The following is a 19260-nucleotide window of genomic DNA, read 5'->3' as shown; positions in this document are numbered from 1 at the left end:
GCAGTGATTACTGCTCGCTGGTTTAGGCAGTGAAAGAGTGGGTTATTCTAGAAAGAAAAAATAAAATAAAATAAAATAAAATAAAATGAAATAAAATAAAATAAAATAAAATCCAGGAACATTTCTATTTCCCTCAAGTCTTGCTTAACTTGTTTTAAAGTTTTTTTTAAGGCACAGAATGGTTGACAATAAAATTATTTCTCTGAGCTGGGAGAGGTAAAGCAGATTGTTACACACAGGGAGAGGGGAGCTGACTGCTCTCATAAATAAGTCAATGTGTTACTCCTGCAAGACTGGAAGTGGAATGACAGCTCCTCCAGATGCTGATGCTCTACTTCTCTGTGACCCTCAGTAAACTGAAGTTTGCTAAAAATACCCTCCAAAAGCACACGTGCTCCAGGGCTGCAGAAACCCTTTGGAGGAGGGGAGGTTTTAAATCTGGCCAGGTTTTAGATCTGGCCAGATCCCAGCTCACCCCCCTCCATCCCCAGCTGGGCTGGGTCTCACACTCCCAGCTCATGTGCCCAAACCTCCACGAGCATCATCCCGTGGCTGGGGGGCTTTGTGACCAGGGAATGGGGAGGGCTGGTGGAGCCTGAGCTGCTGAGCCTGCCCAGGGTGCTGGGGATGGTCCCTGCTGCATCCTGGCTCTTTGGGGAGCAGGTCGTGGCTCTGAGGTGCAGCTGAGCCATGCCATGCTTTAATGGAGATTATTTCAAGTTATGTTTCCAGCAGGGATGTTTCCACACATGCTCAGCCTTGCTCTCCTCCCTGCCCTCTCTTGACACAATGAGGAGGCAGGTGATAAAACACAGCAAAAGTTAAAGGCAAGAGGAGATGGAAGCCCATCAAATTCCCAAGCAGAGCTGTGTTTTGGGATGAACATTCCTTCACTCCTCAAAATGCAACTCGTGCAGACAGTGACTACCCAGGCAGTGGGCAAGGACATGTCACCTTCCCCTCCTGACACCCAGCAGAGGAAATAAATCAGTGTCATCAAACCCCAGCCTCTTCCTCCCCTTCTTTTGCAATCTGATGTCTGAGATGCATAAGGAAGAGGAAAGCACAAGTGTGACAGGGTGATTAGTGCTGATCTTTACTCACACAGAGAATAAGTTACCAATCAGCCAATCTGTCCCTAGCTCCTTATTTAAAATGCAAACTACCATGAAGGAAACAATAACATTTTAATTAGATGGAAATAGAAAAGCTACAGGAGAATGCCATTGTTGCAGTGTGAGGTTCCTGAGCCACATGTAATTACTTTGATGGATCACACACTAAAGGGAGAGTTACACAGCACAGTTTCCACAACACTTTGCACCATTCCATCTCTTCTCACTTTCAGTGATGGAAGCCAGGGACAGCTAGGGTGGGAAATGATTTTCCTTCCAGTGCAGCAAGGACAGCCTTCTGGGAAGCAGACCCAGCCCACACTCCAACCCTGCCTGTTTTGCTTTAAAAAAAAAGAAAACAAAAAAGCCTCAGAGCTCCAAACCAAAAGATGCCCAGAAAGCATCAAAACTGGAGGAGAACATGTAAACCATGATGGAAAGTAGAACAAAAGAAAGAGAAAACTGGAAGTAAAATAACTCATGAAACTTTTCACAAGTGTAAGGATATGCTCTGACAAGAAGGGCTGTCACAGAGCAGCTCTGATGCCAGCTTGCACTCTGGTGTGCTCCAGGGCTCAGCCTGGTGTCCCCAGACTCAGTCTCAGTGCAGCTTCAAGCCCAAATTTTGGAGAGGCACAGCCCAGAGCACCCGGCGCATCGAGGCTCTTGAGGCGGGGCCTGCTGCCAACACAAAATGTGTCACTGTGAATCATCCACACACCAGTTTCAGACTAAAAACTGTTCCCTGAATCATGGGGAAAAGCACAAATGTTCTGCTCTGAAACAGAAAATTCACTGACTCCTTCTGGAGCCAAAAATAGGGAAAAGAGTTATGTAATTCATTGACTTTGAAAAATAAGCATTTCAAAGTTATCTAAACAGCACTAATAACAGGGAGATCTCTGTTTATTTAATCAGTCCACGTTTTGCTGGGCTTGGTGCTGGTGCTCCAGGCAAGTTTGTCTCGTTCACCTTAAAACAACTTAAACACAAAACTTCACCCAACAGCTGTGAGAGGCTGGCAGGGCAGCAGCTCCACTTCACATCTACATTACTGCCTTAACCATGTGCTCCTAAAAACATCCCAGGTTTTGTTGCACACCACATTATGAGCAGAAAGAGAAGCTGGAAGCATTTTGTGAGTAAGCCTTGGAACAAGCTGTTTTCTTAAGGGTGACCAGTCCACATTTTTTCACTGGTTTGCTCCATTTCCAGCCCAATCAGCTTGGAAGGAGGAGATTTCTGACAAGTTGCAGCTAGAATTATAAATGAAAAAGCCATGATTATTTTCAGCTGAAATTCTTGTCTCCCTGGATAAGTACTCTACTTCCCTCAGCAGTCTATGAAAATCATTCTTTGTGACCAGACACAAAAGCCCTGTTTTCTATGAGATCACTTATCTCCAGCAAAGCTTCAATGGAATATTGAATGAAGGCATCAAAACTCTGTCAAAACAACCACTGCCACAGCATGGAAAGTAATTTTTCAAGGTTTCTTTCTCGATGTTTGCTGGTAATAATTTTCATCAAGTTAATTCCCAGAAAGGGTTGGGGGATTTTTTCCCCATCAGCCTCTCGGGATGGTGGGCACAGCAGTGCCCAAGGCCAGGTTGGAGAGGGTTTGGGACAACCTGGCCAGGTGGAAGTTGTCCCTGCCCACAGCAGGGGGCTGGAATGAGATAGTCTTTAGGTCCCTTCCAACTGAAACCATTCTGTGATTCTATGATTCACCACTGGGGAAGAGGTCTTTGATTGCCAAACCCATTCTTGGGCGATTCCCAAGCGTTGGGATCACCCAGCTCTGAGGAAGGAGAGCAGCTTCACCCCAGCTCAGCTCCAACCCCCTGTTTGGGACTGCTGTCTGTTTGTAAGTGAAGGCAGCCAGGCAGAAGGATTCTTTCTCCACCTGAGTGGTTTCTCTGCTGCTGAGATGGTGACCTGAGAGGCCCCAGGCACAGGCTGGGTGTGGGCAGGAGAGCAGCCCTGCTCCTGGGGGTGCTGCCTCTGCGGAGGAGGATGGGGTGGGATGGGGTGGGTCCGTGGGATGGCTCCATGGAGCACCAGCAGGTTTTCCAAGTGTGCTTGGAAATTTGTGAAATTTCTAGGGCAGAAATAGAGGGAAATCTGCTAACTATTAAGGTTTTCATAGGATCATCATTGTTTATCCACTCAGTATGGGAATTTTTCCTAACATCCAAGCTGACCCTCCCCTGGTGCAATCTGGGGCTGTTTCACCTCATCCTATCACTCATTGTCTGGGAGCAAAGGCTGACCCTCCAAAGTGTAAGGAGCTGAGGTGTGGATCAGCCTCCCAAAGAGGAAAGAAGCCCAATGCTGGGATGGAATTAATGCCCAGAAGATTTTCCAGCTGTGCTTCAATCTTGTCTCAACAGTACCCAGAGGTCACAAGTCAAGATCATCTCCACAGCCAGATCGATGCACGTGGCCTTTTAAGCAAGCTCCTCTCTGCTGCCATGAGGCTCAGAAAAGGTGTTAGTGCAAATCCACATGGAAAATCAGGCATTACACCCTGACAGACACATCCCCAGCAAAGGGCACCTGGCACAGCCACCCTGTGAAACTGCGGGGGGGAAAGGAAGGCTTGAAAATCACCTGAACTAATCCCTTCTGCTCAAAAATCACCTGGAATATTCTGGGGTTTTTTATTGAATTTGAGAGCAGGGCTCTGATTTGGAGCCCCAAAGGAAAGCATTGGCTGTCTCTCCTGAATTCAGTGGGGAGGAAGTCAGTCTGTTTGCAGGCGTGTGGCTGCTGTGTGCAGCTCCAGCTGCAGTTGTAGAGCCCCAGTCAATAGCTGCTTTACAGAAAAAACAGTTTTGTTTTGCAGGCACAAAGACCTCTTCTATCCCTACCCAGCAGGAGGTTTATAAAACTGTCATTTCTTGCCCTGTTTCTGCCCTTGCCTCCTTGCTCCTACTTCTTACAGGCTGCCAAAGGATTTTTTTATTGCTTTGGGTGTTTTCTTTTAATTGAAACTGAGTAAATTGCATTTTTCCCCTAAATAGTTGATGAGTTTAACAAATTTTTCCATTATTTCATGGTGGGGGGAAAACCAGCAACCTTTGGAGCAGAAAACAGAATCATTATTTGAACATGGTTTATGCAAGAGCACAGAGATATAACCTCACAATGAGGGGGTAGCTCCTCAGGGCCCTTAAGAGCAACTTTTGCCTGGGCAATATTTATGGGATGTAGTTTAGCAGAGCACTAGATTGTAGGAGAAAACCTCTGGGGTATGACCAGCGATTTTCCCTTTCCCAAACACACACTTTTTAAAGTAAGCCTTATTTCTGGTGTTCACTATATTTGTAACAGTCTTTCTTGCAGAAGCTCCATTGATAACAGGGGCAAGAGGGAAGATAAAAGCAATCATGAAAGGGAAAGACCTGCCTCATGTCCTTCTGATAAAGCCATTCCCTGCAGGTCACATCTCCAGCCCCTTTTAGAGGAGATCAGGCTAGGCAGGGACAGGGGTGGGAGACTCATTTGCTGGGAAGAGACAGAATTGCAAAGCAGCAAAGCAGCTGGCATCTCGTTCTCAAAAATAAATGGCTCCTTCCATGCTTCATCTTCCTTCTCTTTTCCTGCAGGACCCCTAGCATTAATATCACTGAGCCTGTTCTTCCTCATAAAGAAGCAGAGCAGCTCCCCCAGGCACAGCTCCATCCTAAAGCTCCATCCCTGTTTTTAACCTCAAACATTTCTCTTCCTTCCAAGCACCTCCTTGAGCTTCCAGCCTGCCCCTCATGCAGTGGGAATCACCCTGCAGAGGGGGAATTGGGAGAGCAGGGATTGCACCAAGCTGAAAACTGTTTGAGACAGGACACTGTGGGAAGCACCAGCAGGGAGGGTTTGTGGCAGTGGGTGCTGGGAGCCACAGCCCCTCTGTTTTGCTGTTATTATGCCCTGGCCCCTTGGAAAAGCCATTTTCTTTGGGTAATTGTGGTTTTGTTCTCCCTGGAAGCGCTGCCCTGGGACACACTGTTGGTGACACCCCCATACTTTGGCTTGTGATGAGCTGAGGGAAAATGCATTCCTAATGGAGCTCATTGGAAACTCCCTGAGCTTTTTGCTGCTCCCAAGCAGGGTGTTCAGCAGTGACACAAGGTCTAATAGGCTTCTGCTGTTTCCTTTGACTCAGAAAATGTCTATTGCAGCTGCTAGTGCTCTGTCTTCAAACAAACTCCCTTTCTTGCTAGATACTAAAGAATAAATGGCATTTCCTTGGCTCCAGGATGCTCTTAGAAAACAACTGTCAGCTCAGGCAGTGTTTCTGGCCATGCTGCCACTGCACTGACCTCTGTCCAGTTAAAGCTGGGCTGGTTGTTCCCTCCTGATACTCCAGCCCTGCCCTCGAGCAGCCCTTGGGGGTCTCCTCACTGCTTGACTCCCCCTTGGGGAAAGAGGGGAGAGGTTTCCCTTCCCCTCTGCCCCAAGAGACAAGCTCTGAGCAAGCCACAAGTGCAGCAGTGACAGAGCCAGTGTCTCTGTGGTGGCACAGGGAGCAAGTGGCTCCACTCTGGTGGGGCAGCAAACAGCTTTGGCCACGTTTTACAGCGTGATGTTGACCACATTTCTCCTCCATGAAAGCTGAAGGGAGGGAGGAACAGACCCAAAACAGACACAAACCCGACTAGAAAATTCCATAATGAGGTGCTGGGCCCATGGCATTGCACCTGACAAATTCACCAGAAAAGATCCAAAGGAATAAACCAACTCCAGATAATCTCAGGGCATGAGAATATGTTCAGTATCACCTTAAATTTGCTGAGATTAATTTTCCTGACAGCCTGTTTAAAAGAAAAGTGGGTTATGTGATTAAAAGAAATAAACCCCTCTCCAATGCCCTATTGTGTGACCAGCAAAAATTGCCTTTCTAGGTACTCACTTACCTGGATGTCAGCATTTCCCAGAGATTTTCATGCTTCCAGCCCTTTTCTTTGGCTGTGGAATCTCAAGCAGGCTCTTGGACAGTGATTTTTGCAAAACAGCAGGCTTAGATATAGATTTCTGGATTCAAATATTGCCAGCACTTGCCTACAAAGCACAGGGCACAAATCCACAGTGTATAAACCAGAGTAAATGGAAAAGCCAGGCTGTTAATCTTCATAATGTGCCTCTCAGTGGGGATTTCACTTGAATGCTATTTGCATTAAATATGATACTGAGTGGTGGATATGCAGTATAAATAAATTAAAGGCCATATTTAAGTCAAACACTGTGCCCCTGTGCAGCCCCAAGTGTGAGAGCTGCTAACAGTGGCCAGTGCAGCTCTGTTCCTCTGCACGACATGCTGAAGGGAAAAGTGGTGGCAAGTTCCATCACTGATGCCCTGAAAAACTCTTTTTTCTTGGAGAAAATTAATCTGTTTTGTGAGGTTAAGGGTGTCAGCCCAAGCTCTCTGAGTGCTGGAAGTATTGAGGGCAGTTTTGCTTCCCTCTCCCATCCCCACACTCTGGATTTTCTCCATGAAGGCTGAGCAGGCAGGAGGCTGTGTTGGAGCCTCCCCTTGGGCTGCTGGGGATGGGAGCAAAGAAAATTCAATTAGACTTTCAGGGGAGGAAAAAACGACTTATTCCAAAGAAGAAGTGAACTTCTTGGTTACTTTATTACTGCTTTTCCTCAGTGGTTTTCTCTGCTGCAGCTCCTCTCAGCCTCGTGGAGCCCCAGGTATTAGAGGGTTTTTTTCCTGGCATGGATTGATCTCCAGGCTGTGTGCAGAGTGCCAGCCTGGCCGTGTGCCCAGCTCCTCTGGACTGCTGCACTCTGAGACACTTACTGATCAAATTCCTGCCCTTTTTTCTTTCCCTTTCAAGGGATTTTCTGTCCTGCACTAGCCAGGAAACACCTGCAAGCTGTCAGAGAGACAAGCCTGAGGCAGAGTTTGCTCCTTGGCTTAGTAAGTGCAGTCTATTAAGTGTTTGGGGCATACACAGCTCCCCATCATTGTACCTTGAGGTCAAATGATCTCTTTATTAGTCTAAACTTATCCTTCTTCTGCCTACAGTGCTCTATCAAGCTTGACATACTTGGATTTAAGGAACAAGTATGACAGTGTCACAAGCCCATGAGTGACAGCAATAAAAAATGAAACATGGGAAACTCAAAGGATTGAGTTTCTTTTTTTGAATTAAATGAGTATATTAAACTGTATAAATTACCCCTGTGGGGATAAAATGTAAGGTCTTTGCAGAAGGAATCAATAGTGATGCCAGTAATGAGTTAAACTTTCCCAGCAGCTGTGTGAGCTGCATTTTTATAAGATGGTTTTGAAAAAAAATCATTGAATAGGAGAGGAAAGTGGGTTAATTTCTTATTGAACATACTCAAATAGTTATGGACTTATTAAACAACTTCTCCAAGGGAACAAGGTGGTACGAAAGTCCTGCCACATATTAAGAACACATTTGCTCAGTTCAGCAGTGCAGACATCCTTTGTTCTTGATTAAGTTAAAATTAATAGGATGTGGCATTGCAACGACTATATTAATTAGCTCCTTGGAGTCCTGATCAAAAGTAGAGGTTGCTGAGCCAGATGCCATCCTGCATCCCAGTGCTTGTGGCAGATCTGCAGCAGGTCCCTGCTCCCAGGTCTGGGTGAAACTGGTAAGGTGATAAACCCCTTTTTTCAAGGTTAAAGGAGGGAGAAAAGGGGATGGTTAAGGGATGAGACTGCTCCTCTCCTGGCTGCCTGACACCTCCCAGAGCCCTGAGAGCAGACCAGGACAGCAGGGAGCACCTCAGGCTGAGCCTGGCAGGAGGGGACCAGCAGCAGGGACCTGCCCAGGAGGAGAAGGCAGCAGGGACATCCATGGATGAGCCTCGGCAGCAAGGGGCTGCTCCCCTGCAGGTGACAACACAGCCATGGGCAGTGCCACCCAGCCCAGGGCACAGCCCTGGCACTGCTGGCCCTCCCTGATTTAGTGATTCTGAACATGCTCTGTCCATGACTCTTCACTTCAGAGCTACTCCCAGCTTTTTCATTAGCATTTTGCATAAAATAGATGTTTTTTCTCCCCTTTCAAATATTAGGCTTTATGAAAGTTTACATTTTTTCCTTGGTGGCTTTTTTTCCCCCATTTCTACTAGGAAAGTCTTTGATTCCTGTCTTCAGCTGACACTTGCCCCTAGCCCATGAGAACACGAAAGCTTCAGAGAAACCTCACTGAACTTTCCCTCAAAGGAAAAGGTTCAGCTGCAAAGACCTTGTCCACTGTATCCTCCTCTCCCTGGGAGAGGAAAAGCCCCCACAGAGCTGTGCCCAGCAGGGCACTCTGCACTGAGAATTCCTGCAGTGGAAAAGCCACAGGAGATGAGGAGCACATCTCACATGCTGAAACCACCTGCAGGTGAGCAGCTCCTCCAGCCCAGCAGATGCATCCTCTCCAAAGGCTGAGGATGAGAGCCACACAGCCCAGCCCTGTGCCACAGCATCCCTGTCCTGGCAGGAGCAGGGGTGGGGGTGAGTTTCTGGTACCCCAAGCAGGGAGGAGGAGGAGGATGGACCTCCACAGAAAAGGCACTTGAATAATGGGATACAAACTTGTCTCACTAATATTTTCCTCCCATACACAGAAAACAAGTGAATGCAGAAAAATACTGGGAATGAACTGTCGGCTCAGAAATGTGCTCCCCAGTCAGGGTTAGTACTCCACCTTTTCTAAATCCAAGCACTTTTTTCCCAAATAACTCATCAGCTCAAATGACTTATAACCATCATTTTCTGAATCCCACACCTAAGAGACTTTGCAATTGGATAGAAGAAATGGTATCCATGGGGGAGATGTCCCTGGAGCACGATGGGTGAGCTGGGCATTGCAGGCACCTCCAGCTTCACACGGTGAGAGTGGCCTGTCCTGGAGGGCAAGCACACAGACTGGAATGTAAAAACCCAGACTCATCTGTTAATGTGAGGGAAAGGAGGGGTGTCAGCACTGGGACTGATGGGTTTGGCTCACTTAATGCTCTCTGCTTTAAGGCTCTGGCTTCCCACCTCGTCAGCCCACGACCCCACCATGTCCCCCATCCCCTCCAGTCACCTTTGCTCACTCTCTGTCCCCTGGTCCTCAGCAAGGGGCAATTTCACAGCAGGGAAAAAGCCATGGGGACACCATGGAAGCCCGAATTCCCCACCCAGGCACCCCTGTGTCCCACAAAGGGATGCTGCACATCCGGCCTGCCTCGGGCAGGACACAGAAGCATTTCTAAACGTCAGGAAGCAAAAAAGCCATCTGTGAGTCTCGAGCAGATGCTGCACAGAGACGAGAGTGAAAGTCTTTAAGGGAAAGGAGGGGGGGAAGCAGGGAGATGACAATTAAATAGCTCTTTTAAATTATCTGAAAGATTAAAGGCAGATGAAGGTTTTTGGATTCTTTTTTTCTCTGGGACAAGCAAGTACGAGATTGCCTTCATGTGTTCTGGCTTCACAAGCTGCTGGTAAGAGGAAAACCTAAGAGCTAAATCGATCGGCCACATTTCCTCATTTTTTTATTATCTCTCCAGCTGACATCTTGGGAAGGGGGAGGGAAAAAGAAATCAAGTGAATTAAAATCAATGGGGGGGGGGGGGAGGGAAATTATGTAAGAACTGGCAAAACACAGCAGGCAAAGTGGTTATGTAAAGCAATGAACACAAGAGCTTATTTAAATTAGATCTAGCTGCGAGACAGAGCAGAGTGTAAACGGGCTGGGATTAGGCAGGCTGGGCTGTCGTGCATATGCTGAGTTAAAGCCCTGGGTTCCCTGAATAGTCCATGAAAAAAGGCAGCTTTTTAGGGATGCTCCCACCACAACAGATGGGATTGCTGCTGGGGTGGGGGTCCCTCTCCACCACTGTGGGGATGGATCCAGGCACATTTACACACCAAAATCTTCATTTGTTTGTCTACCTGAGGGCGTGGCAGCACCATGACCTGATGGGACACAGTCCTGCCACAAAGGTGCCATTTGTGAGGGGTGAGTGGCACCCAGGACTTCTCTGGTGTAGTGAGTGATTTAGAACAGCTCTGTTATTAAAAGCCACAGTAGGAGTTTGGCTGTGACTTAAGGAAGAGAAGTCAACTTCAATTCCACTGTTCAATACCAGTATAAACAGAGGATTCCTGGACTATTGACTAATCCTGGATAGGATTTGCCAGCAAACCTGGAGAGAATTCAGCCACTTGGTTTTATGGCTTGTTATTTTTATGTAATATGGAGAAATGCTTGTCATGTTTATTTACTTGGCATCACAGATCTGATGGTGGGCAGAGCCCTGCCTCCCACAGCCCCAGAGCAGTGAGCACATCCCACCACCCTGCCAAGGTGCTCCTCACCAGGGGAAGGTGTAAGGGAGTGTTTGCAACACCATACATGGAGTTAATAACTCTGTGAGCCTCTCAGACAAATGGAAATCAAATAGATGACCTTGGAAGAGTGTGTAGAGAGCCTGGCAATGGATGCCAAGACTCCTGGTCCTTTCTTTCTATCCCCTTCACACCTGAGGCTCTTTGGCAGGTCCCTTCAAAGGCATTACATGAAGAAATGCAGGCAGAAATAAAGCTGAGGAGCCACTTGGGCAAACAGTTTAGTGTGCAGAGTTATTTACTCTACAAATCATCCAAACTGTGAGCAGGCTTCATAAAACATGATAAACAAGGGCTCTGGAGGGATGGGTGAGCTGCAGGCACGCAGGCTGGGCTGAGCAGAGCAGATCCACAGCAGAACAGAGATCCTCCAAAAGGGTGAGGATGTCCAGAGGAGTTTCCCAAGTGCTGCCCTAACAAATGAGCAACTCGGAGCTGCTGGAGCTGTGGCGGTTTCTGCAGGAGCAGGGCCTGCTGCCATGTGTTTTAATAAATGGGATCACACCAGCTGTCTGTGCAAATCAAACATTAGCATGTGTCAGACACTCTCCAGGCACTTGCAGTGACTTGGGGGACATTTTGCAGCAGAGCCATCCAAGCACAGGCTGTGCCACGCCAGTGGGAAAACATCTTCCCCTGTGAATTTTGGGGGGCCAGGAACTGCCCACACCCAGCTCCCCTTGCACGTGTGCCCAGCCCAGGCTCAGATGAAATCCTGGGATTTTAGTTTGAGGAGCTCTGTGTGTGGGGACTGACAGTGCACCAGGACTGGAGGATTTTCCTTCAGCTTCCCCTCCTCCCCAGGTTCTGCTGCGAACCTCTCCAGAAAACAGGTATGATGGCAAGAAAGCAATAAGCAGGAAAATCAATTTGCACTGCATCTGGCCAGTAAAATTCAGAGCTTTTTGAAAATCAGGGCTCAGACTGTGCAATGTTAATGGCACACAGGGCTGCACATGGTAGTTCAGTACACTCAGTGGGATCCTGTTTTGAGGAAGCTGGTTCCAGAGCCAGCCCCACAGGCACAGACTCATCAGTGAACAGGGAAAACCTCTCCTCCTGCCCCAGAACTCTCTATCTATTGCTGCCACAACGCAGAGCTTTAAAACCTCCTCCAGCTGAAGTGCCATGAAAACATGAATTTACTTGTATGGCTTTAAGAGGTATTTAATCTGTGTGGAAAAAGAACCTAAAACTGGCAACAGTGCTTTTCAGGGGATGTCTGCCAGCTAAAGAGTTTACTAGACATAAATAATGTGGCTATAATGGACTTACTCCTGGTACCAGATCCCACGTGGGTGCCAAAATCCAAAGCAGACGCCCATGGCTAGCAACATGAAAACTTGGCAATGGAGAATGTAAAATAAACCAGATCCACAGGCTGATTAAAGCAGCTGCAAGGACAGTGATGAGCAAAGCTGGGAAATAGTTCTAAGAATTCCATATTAGAGGCCACACAAGGCTAATGCCTCGATGGCAAGAGGTGAGATGTGCCTGGTGTAGGGATCGTGGGGACACACAGTGTCACCCTGCAGAATGTCTCACCTGCTGCTTTTCCTGAGTATGTGCTGCCCTGAGCAATTTGTAATTGCTGGAAGAATATCAGTCATTGCCTCTTACAGTTGTTGTGGAGCTTAAGTGGTGCAAGTTAATACGTGCAAGAACCAAATTTCCTGAGTGTTGTTTGAATAGTTACTTTTTTATTATTATTCTTACTAGGAATCCTGATTGTTCACATTCAGTCTAATTCCACTCAGGAATGTCCGTTAAAATTTGAATACTCAAAGCAAATACAGAGGAACTTTTTCAAAATCAGAGATGTTAAATTACTACAATCAAATAGGCCCTTACAACTCAGAATATTCTGTGATTCTGTGAAATACTTTTTCCAGGAAGCTTGTTCCAGTTCAGAGAGGATCATTCTCCTGTAATGATCCCAGCAAAACCATAGCTCACACTGGTCTCTGAGGGTATAAATGGTTACAATGCCCTGTTCTGGGACAGAACTTGAACTTCTTTCAATCAGCCAACAAAAAAAAACCACTTGGAGAACTAATGGCTTCCAAAAAAGAAAATGCCAGTTTGCTTTAGACAGTTTGCCAAACAGGAATAGGAGTGAAATATGTTGAGTGATTTATTACAAGTGATTTGCCAGCTTGAGCAAGTGCATCACTGCTCTCCTTAATTTAAAGACAGAAAATGAATGCAAAGAGACGCAGAGATGCCCTAAAGCAGCTTGAACCCTCCACAAAAGACCAGGGTTCCAGATTGCCACCCAGCAAGACCTCTGCACGTCACACTCCACATCAGCACTGCCCTTTCTCTCCCGGATCTTCCATCATTTGTCTTTTTTTAAACCTCTGCACAGCCCAGGCCGTGGCAGCGCCGGCTCACACGCTGTGCCATGGTTTCCACTAACGCACTTCAAACCTGCCTTGCAGCTGCTTTGCTTATTCACTCCAGAGCCCTCCCCGGTCCAGGGCCCTGCCTCACGTTGTGTGATGCTTCCCTGTGCTCAGAGGAATGGAGTGAAACCATGAAACAACCTTCCTGGCTTGACAAAGCCACTTCTGCAGCCAGATCCCCTGAGAAGGAACAGGTTGGCACAGTGTGGGGTTTGGTTCTTCCTTCTCCCCCAACAGCTGCCTCTTTCTTTCTAACTTTTAAATTAATCCACTACTTAATTAAAAAAAAATACATATATATATGAGGAAAGCCCACTGGTGAACTTCACATACACATAATATATTCATGTTTCCTACTCCTGACTTGGCTAATGGAATTTAATAACTGCAAGACTGCAAGGTATACTGAGAATTGTTTAAAGTGTAATCTCCAAAGATATGGCTAGGAAATAATCCTCTGGTTTTAGCCCTACCATGGTAACAACGAGCATCAGTTTAATCCTAGAAGGAAGATGAGTGGAAATAATGCATTTCAGTCCCATTGTTCTCAAATCAGATGGCTCAGTCTCCTCAGAGAGCAGAGAATTTGGGTTAAGTACACTGGGCTGCCGCTGACAAAACCTTCCAGGCATCTACAGGAGAAATGCAGCCCTCACCACCTCAGATGAAAGTTAGGGATCATGATAAAATGCAGAGGAAATCCAGGGCTTCTATCAGCACTTGATTTTGGTTTATTTCAACAGTACAGAGGGGAAACTGGGAGAGTTATGTATAAACACTTACCGACTCTGGTCTTAAACCGAATTGCACATACCCTCACCTGCTTTTGGTGGGAAGGAATGGTTCTGATTCATTTCTATTTAAGTTCCCTCCCTTCAGGAGTGGAAACATCCCAGCGACTTCAGTACACATGCAGCTTTAAATTCCAACTGCCCGCTGATTAACCCCACCTGAAATTCATGTTCCAAATAAAAAATTGAGCAGCTATCACATGCAAGCCTGGCAGCTAAGGGGCTATGAAGATTGGTGTCTTGCTCTCTTCTGTCCCTCCTTCCGTGTCTCTTACATTTTTCAAGCTCAATGCTCCAGTAAACAAATCCCTCAACCCGCCAGAGCACTGGAGCACGGCAAGTGTTGATGCTGAAATCCATTCCACGCATGGGCGTGTTGGATTTAGCGCTGTGTGGAGAGCAGCAAAGCCGTGCTGAAGTCAGGAGGGGCTGCTAAAACCAGCTACGGATTTCCCCAAAACAGCAAAAATAGCAGCCTCTGGCTTCCACCATACAGCTTCTTTTCAGAAGCCAATGCTACACCCTGCATCCAAAACTTTCTGAAATTAGGAGCTGTCACTACACTGAAGAAAAGGGCTCTGGATCAACACAAAGAACGGGGAGAGGGGGGAGATGGTTTTATTTCCCCTGAATTTGCTGGCTGCTTTCCAGCAGAAGGGGGGGAGATGCAGAAAATGCAGAGAAAGGGTGGAGATTTGGGGGTTTCTGGCTATGACCGGCCACCAGGAGCTCCGGACCGGGACACGGGAAGCTCCGGGCACGGGAAGGGGCCGGATTAAGCCCGGAGCAGCGCGGTGGGACAGGAGCGGCTGCGGGGAGGGGCGCAGCAAGCGGAGCCGAGACCCCCCCAAACCCCTCCTGAGCGCACCCCGGGCCGGTGCGACCCCTCAGGGCTGCCCGGAACATCCCTTTGCCGAGCCGGACCCCGCTCCAGCATCCCCTCCCGCCCCGCCCGGCTCCGCAAAGTTTGGGCAGCCGGGGGAGGAGGCGGCCCCCCGGCCCTCACCTGGATGACCGTCTTGAGCGTGGAGGTGTCCACGATGGCGGTGCAGATGAGGGAGTCGGGATCCTGGTCCTTGCCGTAGATCTGGCCCATGGTGAAGATCATGGGGATGGCGAGCAGGAAGGAGGCGATCCAGATGCAGCTGATGAACTTCTTGGTGCGGCTGCGGGACATGATGCTCTTGGCTTTGAAGGGGTGGCAGATGGCCATGTAGCGCTCCACGCTGAGGCTGGCGATGTTGAGTGCCGTGGCATAGGTGCAGGCGTCCCGGAGGAAGTAGTAGCCCTTGCAAACGGCCCCCCCGAAAGCCCAGGGGTGATGGACCCAGATGAAGTTGTAGAGCTCGATGGGCATGCAGAGCAGGAAGATGAGGAGGTCGGAGAAGGCGAGGCTGGCCAGGTGGTAGTGCACGGTGCTCTGCAGGTTCTGCAGCGACTTCTTCCGCACCAGCGTGTACGCCGTGATGGAGTTGCCCACGGTGCCCACCAAGAACAGAGCCGAGTAGATGACGGTCACCATCACTTTGGAGTAGATGTCGGTGTTGACGTCCAGGTCCTCCTCGTCGGGCACTTTGGGGAGCAGGTCGGAGCGGTTGGTGGCGTTGGCATAGCCGCTGGGCTGCGGCGGCAGCGGCCCGGCGGGCACGGCCGGGGCCGTGGCGTTCGGGTGCATCCCCGGCGCCGGGCAGCGCCGCCCGGAGCCCGGAGCCGCCGCTGCCCCCGGCGCGGAACTTGGCCGGTTTTAATGCGGCGGGAGGAGCCGGCGGTCCCGGGGCTGCCGCGCGTGTGCGAGTGCGAGACGCGCCCCCCGCTCGGTGCGAGCGGCCCCCGATCCCTCCTCCCTGCGGCTCCCCCCGCACTGATGGGTGTGCTGCGGGGGGATCCGCACCGCACCGGGACACCCACACACACCGGGACACCCACACACACCGGGACACCCACACACACCGACACACACCGGGACACCGACACACACCGACACACACACCGGGACACCGACACACACCGGGACACCGACACACACCGACACACACACCGGTACACCGACACACACCGGGACACTGACACACACCGGGACACACACCGGGATACCGACACACACCGGGACACCGACACACACAGCGGAACAGGCACATACACCGGGACAGGCACACACAGCGGTACACACCCGCACACACACACACCGGGACACCGCACACACACCGGGACACACACCCGCACACACACACCGGCACAGGCACACACACCGGGACACACGCACCCCGGTACACACCCGCACTCACCCCCGCCCTCCCCGCCGGTCACGCAGAGCCCCCCGGCCCCGCTGCCGAGAGCGGTTTTGCAGCCCCCGCTCTGTCCCCAAAGCCCGGCCCGTGCAGGGACAGGGAGGGAGAAGGTCCCGGGCTGGGCTGCGCTGCCGCTCCCCGCGGGGACTCCCCCACATCCCTCTCTAAGTCAGGCACAGAGGCACGGCTGGAAACGGGGCGCTGGTAAGGGGCTGCTCGTGGGGCTGAGCCCCCTCCTTCATCCCCCACAGGGTGAGGAGAGGTATCAGGGGTGCTCTGACATCTGCAGGTACTGCTGATTCCCAAATAGCCACTCTGCTCCTGCTGCTGCTAGGATAAATTCATGTAAATGAAGGGGAAAATACATTTGTAAATACCTACCTGTGCCCTGACCTGGTATGGCACCCTCAGTGCCATGGCACAGCTGCTTTGCTTTGGTCCCTATCAGTGACTTTTCCCTTAATATTTTCATATTTGGGGATGTGGGTTCCTCTGTGAGCTTCCCTGTTGCAGGGACAGGGGCTGTGGGGTGTTGTGGTGATGTTGAAGGTGACAAATGGATCCTCCACAGGGAAATGATGGGTGGTCTGTGATGGGGTCACCCTGTAAAACTCTGGTGAGCTGTTTGTCCACTCAGTCACCTTTGAGAGAAAAATCTTTAAAAATGAAGAGATGGAGGAAAATCCCACTCAGGGCATCACTGGTTTATCCAAAGACAACCATAATTTTTCCTGTTCATTAGCAGATGCTGAGGGCCTTGTTTCCAACAGCCAGTTGTTGGGCTCTGTGTTCACCCAGGCTCTTACCTAGCTGATGAAAGAAGTCTAATTCTTCAGTCAGTCAAATCATCTCTTGAATACAAGCAGCAAACTTTCCCCTGCCATCCACCAAGAGTCAATATTCCCCCCAGTTTTTCTCCTCTTGCATCCATCCAATAAGAACCCCATGGAAGACTAACCAAAACCAGACTTATTTAGTCATGTTATTCATACCAATTTGGAGAGAAATATTTTCCGGCACTCAACCCACTTTGGTTTAGAGAATGACTAATAATCTCTTAACACCAATGTTCCTTCCATTTAAGCTCTTCTATTATGAACTTTATATTAGTTGAGAGGAGTTTGTCAGAGTTGCTGTTCCCAGCTGGTCTCCCCAATTGCTTCTGACCCTTGGACAGGGTTTTGGGATGGATCAAGAGTATTTATCCTGGAAAAGGAGTGGAACATGAGGTAAGTTGGTTGGGTGTACTGATGTCTGGAGGAGAGCTGCAGCTGGGATGCAAACCTCTCCTGGCTACCCACTGTCCCCAGCCCCAAACCCCAGGGGGAGCTGAGAGCCCCGTGACTGAAGGACAAACCCACAGTTATGAGCTAAAGCAGCTCTCCCACAGATGCAGCGAGCGAGTTCCTTTGGGATCTTTATCTGTAACGAAGAGTTATTGTCCCTTCTGGTGCTGTAACTTCATTTTGGCCTTGTGAAAAGCTGTTGGTATTCCCACAAACAAGATACCCATCTGCTGGTCTAATTTTGCAGTGTGGATGTGCACGTTTATATCAATAGCTGTCTGCAGAAATGCTCTGGTTGGGGTTTTGCTGTCTCATCTTTCTGCACACAGGCGATGCTCAGGCACGGCTGACAAGGAGAGAATTGCCCCAGCAGCTCTTCCTGAGTGCTCCATGTGCTGCCTCCTCCACTTTCCCTTCATGCCAAGCACTGGCAGGGAATATCAAAAGATATAGTTTAAAAATAATTCTAATTGCCAACTGAAATAGCAGGTACCTGGAAATAATGTGGCTGTTGAGCTACAATCAACACTTCAACAGGCTGGTGCAGTTTGTACCGGCCAAATCTCTCCTTTCCTAAAAGTGCGCGGGGAAGGTACTGCCCCAAAAATTGGTAGGGACCACCCCAAAAATGGACTGAGTGCTCCCATCAGGAAAGGCCTTAACAGTGCAATTCTGTGAGCTAATTAATTTAGTGAATTCTAATAATTCCTTGTCAAACCTGCCTCAGCCACACGTGAAGGATTCTCACTCTCTCTCGCAGCTCTGTTTCTCACAGATAGGGTGAGAGCACAGGGCTTGTCTCCTGGGATGCAGCCTCGCATTCCCCGGGCAGGGATCGACCTCTCCACCTTTCCAGAAAGTTTTTGCCCAGTCAGGTTCTCCCTTCTGTCCTCACCTGGCTTTTTACAGAGCTGGGCTGCTCCAGCCTGAGACCCTGCCAGCCCTGCTCTTCAAGCAGGCAGGGGCTGAGCCTGCCCAAAGAAGGCACACAAAATATCCCCCCCTTTCCCATCCCACATCCACCCCTTTTCTGCCTCTCCCTGCTGCCAGCACATGCCCTGGGGGATTTGTGAATTCCCTTTTTCCAAAATGAATGACAAAAACATCTCTTCTCACTTTCACTCCTGCTCCCAGCGAGGTTTTAACCCACGTTCCCCTCCCAGCTTCCTTCTGGTGCTCCAAAGCCTCCACCATAAATCCCCACTGTTTGTTTCGGAACCAGACGACCTTTTAGCTAATCTGGGCTCGTTTTAATATATTTTGTGTGTGTGTGTCTGCGGCTTAAAAAAGGAAAAGAATCATGGAAACTAAAAAACGCCTGATCTCAAATGTTACTGCAAGGCATTTACTTAAAATCTTGCAGGAAAATGTCACCCAAAGACCTCATCTATTTAAACTGCCTGGACTTCGAGCCGAGGGTCCCACTGTGCCTCAGATGTGAAGCCTCACTCCCCTTTTATGGAGACTCAAGTATTTTTCATCTTTTTTTTTTTCCAGGTGATTCCAGTCACTAGGAATTTTTCGTGTTAATCTTATTCCTGCCCATTTTCATCGGGCAGGATTTTTCTGAAGGGCACGGGAAGCAGCAAAGGGAAAGCTCTGCAAGAGGCTGGTGCTAAGAGACAGCATCAAACTTTTTCCCATGGAGCATCCAGCCCCAAACCCCTGTTAGAGCAGGTTTGTGAGGCAGGGGATGCTGGACTGATGGAAGCCTTTAAAATCACTTCCCAGTGGGCTCACTATAGACAGGCTCTGCCCTAAAAGTCAGGAGTGTCTAAGATGAGCTGGGAAGGTAAAATCCTGGAGTGTACAGGGATTTTTTTGGGGGATGCGGTGCCTGAAAAGTGAGGAAGTGAGGGAGAAAGGGTTGGTAGAAAAAGAGACATCGATCAGCATTGTTGGTGGCAATATTGACTGGATCGTTACTTACAGGCACTCCTACACTCAACTTATTGCAAAATAAAGTGTTGGTTTGGCTGAGCAATAAACAATATTTACTGCCTTTGGCTGAA

At 49.0% G+C, this 19260-nt stretch overlaps 1 protein-coding gene across 1 annotated transcript in view; it reads right to left on the bottom strand.

Moving 5' to 3' along the window:
• Positions 1 to 15396, bottom strand: part of NTSR1 (neurotensin receptor 1) — a 54832-nt gene extending 39436 nt beyond the window's left edge. Inside the window, exon 1 of the mRNA XM_041417882.1 lies at positions 14681 to 15396. Coding sequence (XP_041273816.1) covers positions 14681 to 15349 — 669 coding nt within the window. The 5' untranslated portion in view covers positions 15350 to 15396. The remainder of the gene's footprint in view (positions 1 to 14680) is intronic.
• Between the last annotated feature and the right edge of the window lie 3864 nt (positions 15397 to 19260).

This window comes from Onychostruthus taczanowskii, unplaced genomic scaffold (assembly GCF_017590055.1).
Source record: "Onychostruthus taczanowskii isolate IOZ18803 unplaced genomic scaffold, ASM1759005v1 scaffold57, whole genome shotgun sequence".
In the NCBI taxonomy this organism is placed as follows: domain Eukaryota; kingdom Metazoa; phylum Chordata; class Aves; order Passeriformes; family Passeridae; genus Onychostruthus; species Onychostruthus taczanowskii.
The sequence above is the reverse complement of the archived record's forward strand: the minus strand, read 5'-3'. Positions and strand labels throughout refer to the sequence as shown.